At 60.9% G+C, this 1788-nt stretch overlaps 1 protein-coding gene across 1 annotated transcript in view; it reads right to left on the bottom strand.

Annotated features, from left to right (window-relative positions):
• Positions 1-1788, bottom strand: part of TSNARE1 (t-SNARE domain containing 1) — a 62144-nt gene that overhangs the window by 23109 nt on the left and 37247 nt on the right. The window contains 2 exon segments of the mRNA XM_006879447.1: positions 734-790; positions 1195-1269. Of these exon segments, the coding sequence (XP_006879509.1) occupies positions 734-790; positions 1195-1269 (132 nt within the window).

Raw genomic sequence — 1788 nt, 5'->3', positions numbered from 1 at the left:
GGGAAGGGAAGGGAAGGGAAGGGAAGGGAAGGGAAGGGAGAGAGAGCTGGTCCTGGCAGGAATGCTACCCTGGTACAAGTTATCTCTTACTGGTGTCGTCGTTGCAGATGTGGGAGTGTCTACTGACAAGGAACCCCATAAAGAGAATGAAACCTCCTGCTCCTGACCTGTCCATACGGTCACTGCTGTGCTCAGCCCACTACTGCAGCCCCAGGACGAGACAGCTCATAGAGGGTCATCCTTCTCCACTGACCATCCACCAAGCATGAAGCCCTTGCCCAGGGACTGGTCCTTCCCAATAACATGTCCAAAGTGTGTGAGCCAAAGTGTCACCACCTGCTTTAAGGGGCACTGCCCACACGCCTTCCAGGGCAGACTGGTAGATTTTTCCAGCCATCTGCTGTATGGTCAGAAATCTCTGTCCACCTCACAGTTCAAGGCGTCATTCTCCTCTGCGCTCCCTTTTCATTAAGGACCTTTCACACGTACAGGAGGCAACGGGCAGCACCATGGCCAGTTAGTCCTGTACAAAGGGCAGGCTCCCCGAGCTGAGCCTGAGGTAGGCCTCGTGCTGGAGACCTCAGGTCAGAATGTCAGCTCTGACCAGCTTACCTGCAGCACACTCCTCCTCCGATCACCCGCCCCAGTCCCTCCCACTCGCCCTGCAGCACAAGAGGAATGGAGCCCACACTGCCCCCCAACAACCCGAGCCAGCGCAGTGAACGGCCCCCACCTGTTTGCCGCCCCTCTGGGCTGCAGGAAGCAGTGTTCTGGACTTTTCTGCAATTTTCTGTAGAAGAAAGCACAGGAGAAGGGAAACAGGAGAGTAGGCTAGTCAGATGGACGTCAGGTTACAGGGCAGCCAACAGCAAAGTGTCCCTTCTCCTCCCCGAGAGGGAGCCCCGGGCCAGCTCAGGAAAGCTCTCCGCCCACAGCAGGGGGCCCTGTGGGTGGGGCCTCCAGCTCCCTGGGTCTGATGACCCCCAGACACCTCACCCATCAGGCGGGGTCCCGCTCAGCCCTCCCCGGGCTGCTGAGCAAGGTCCTCAGGGCAGCACTTCAGAGACCTAGAGAGCCCTTCCCTCGCCGGCCCTGAGGGCAAGCTCCCCACCCCGTGGAGATGGACCCAGGCTTCAGCTCTGGGGCAGCATGGGTGCTCTGAGGACCTGGGAGCCGCACCCACAGGGGCCTCACCTTCTGCACGACCCCATAGCGCTGGATGGCATCCGAGAGCTGGTTCTTCAGACGGTCCAGCTGAAGCAGCTCCTGCTGCAGACAGGAGAGAGCCTCAAACAGGCTGGGAACCTGGCTGCACCCACAGGCCTCCAGCCCAGGACGCCCACAGTCCTGTTCCCTCGGACTCGCTTGTCACCCAGGATGACCGCAGTCCCGACCTCCCTCGGACCCTCCTGTCACCCAGGACGCCCGCCGTTCTGACCCCCGTTGGACCTGTTTGTCGTGCTCACCTTCCCCACTCATCACCCCCTCACCATCACACCACGCTCCCCCATCTAGTCATCACCTGCAGTACCCACATGTCCACCAATGGAGCTGCTGCTCGCCCCATCTCCACAGGCACTGTCAGCACCAACCACAGACACTGTGACACACGTCACCACGGGCGGCATCACCTCCACTGTACACGTCACCACCAACACCCCTACCCCCACCACGCACATCACCACGGGCGCCATCACCCCCACTGCACACAGGTCACCACGGACTCCGTCACCCCCACTGCACACAGGTCACCAGACGCCGTCACCCCCACTGCACACAGGTCACCGT

The sequence above is a fragment of the Elephantulus edwardii genome, unplaced genomic scaffold, assembly GCF_000299155.1.
Source record: "Elephantulus edwardii isolate Elephantulus edwardi_28Jun2011 unplaced genomic scaffold, EleEdw1.0 scaffold00003, whole genome shotgun sequence".
Classification (NCBI taxonomy): domain Eukaryota; kingdom Metazoa; phylum Chordata; class Mammalia; order Macroscelidea; family Macroscelididae; genus Elephantulus; species Elephantulus edwardii.
This window is presented reverse-complemented; position numbering and strand designations above follow the sequence as displayed.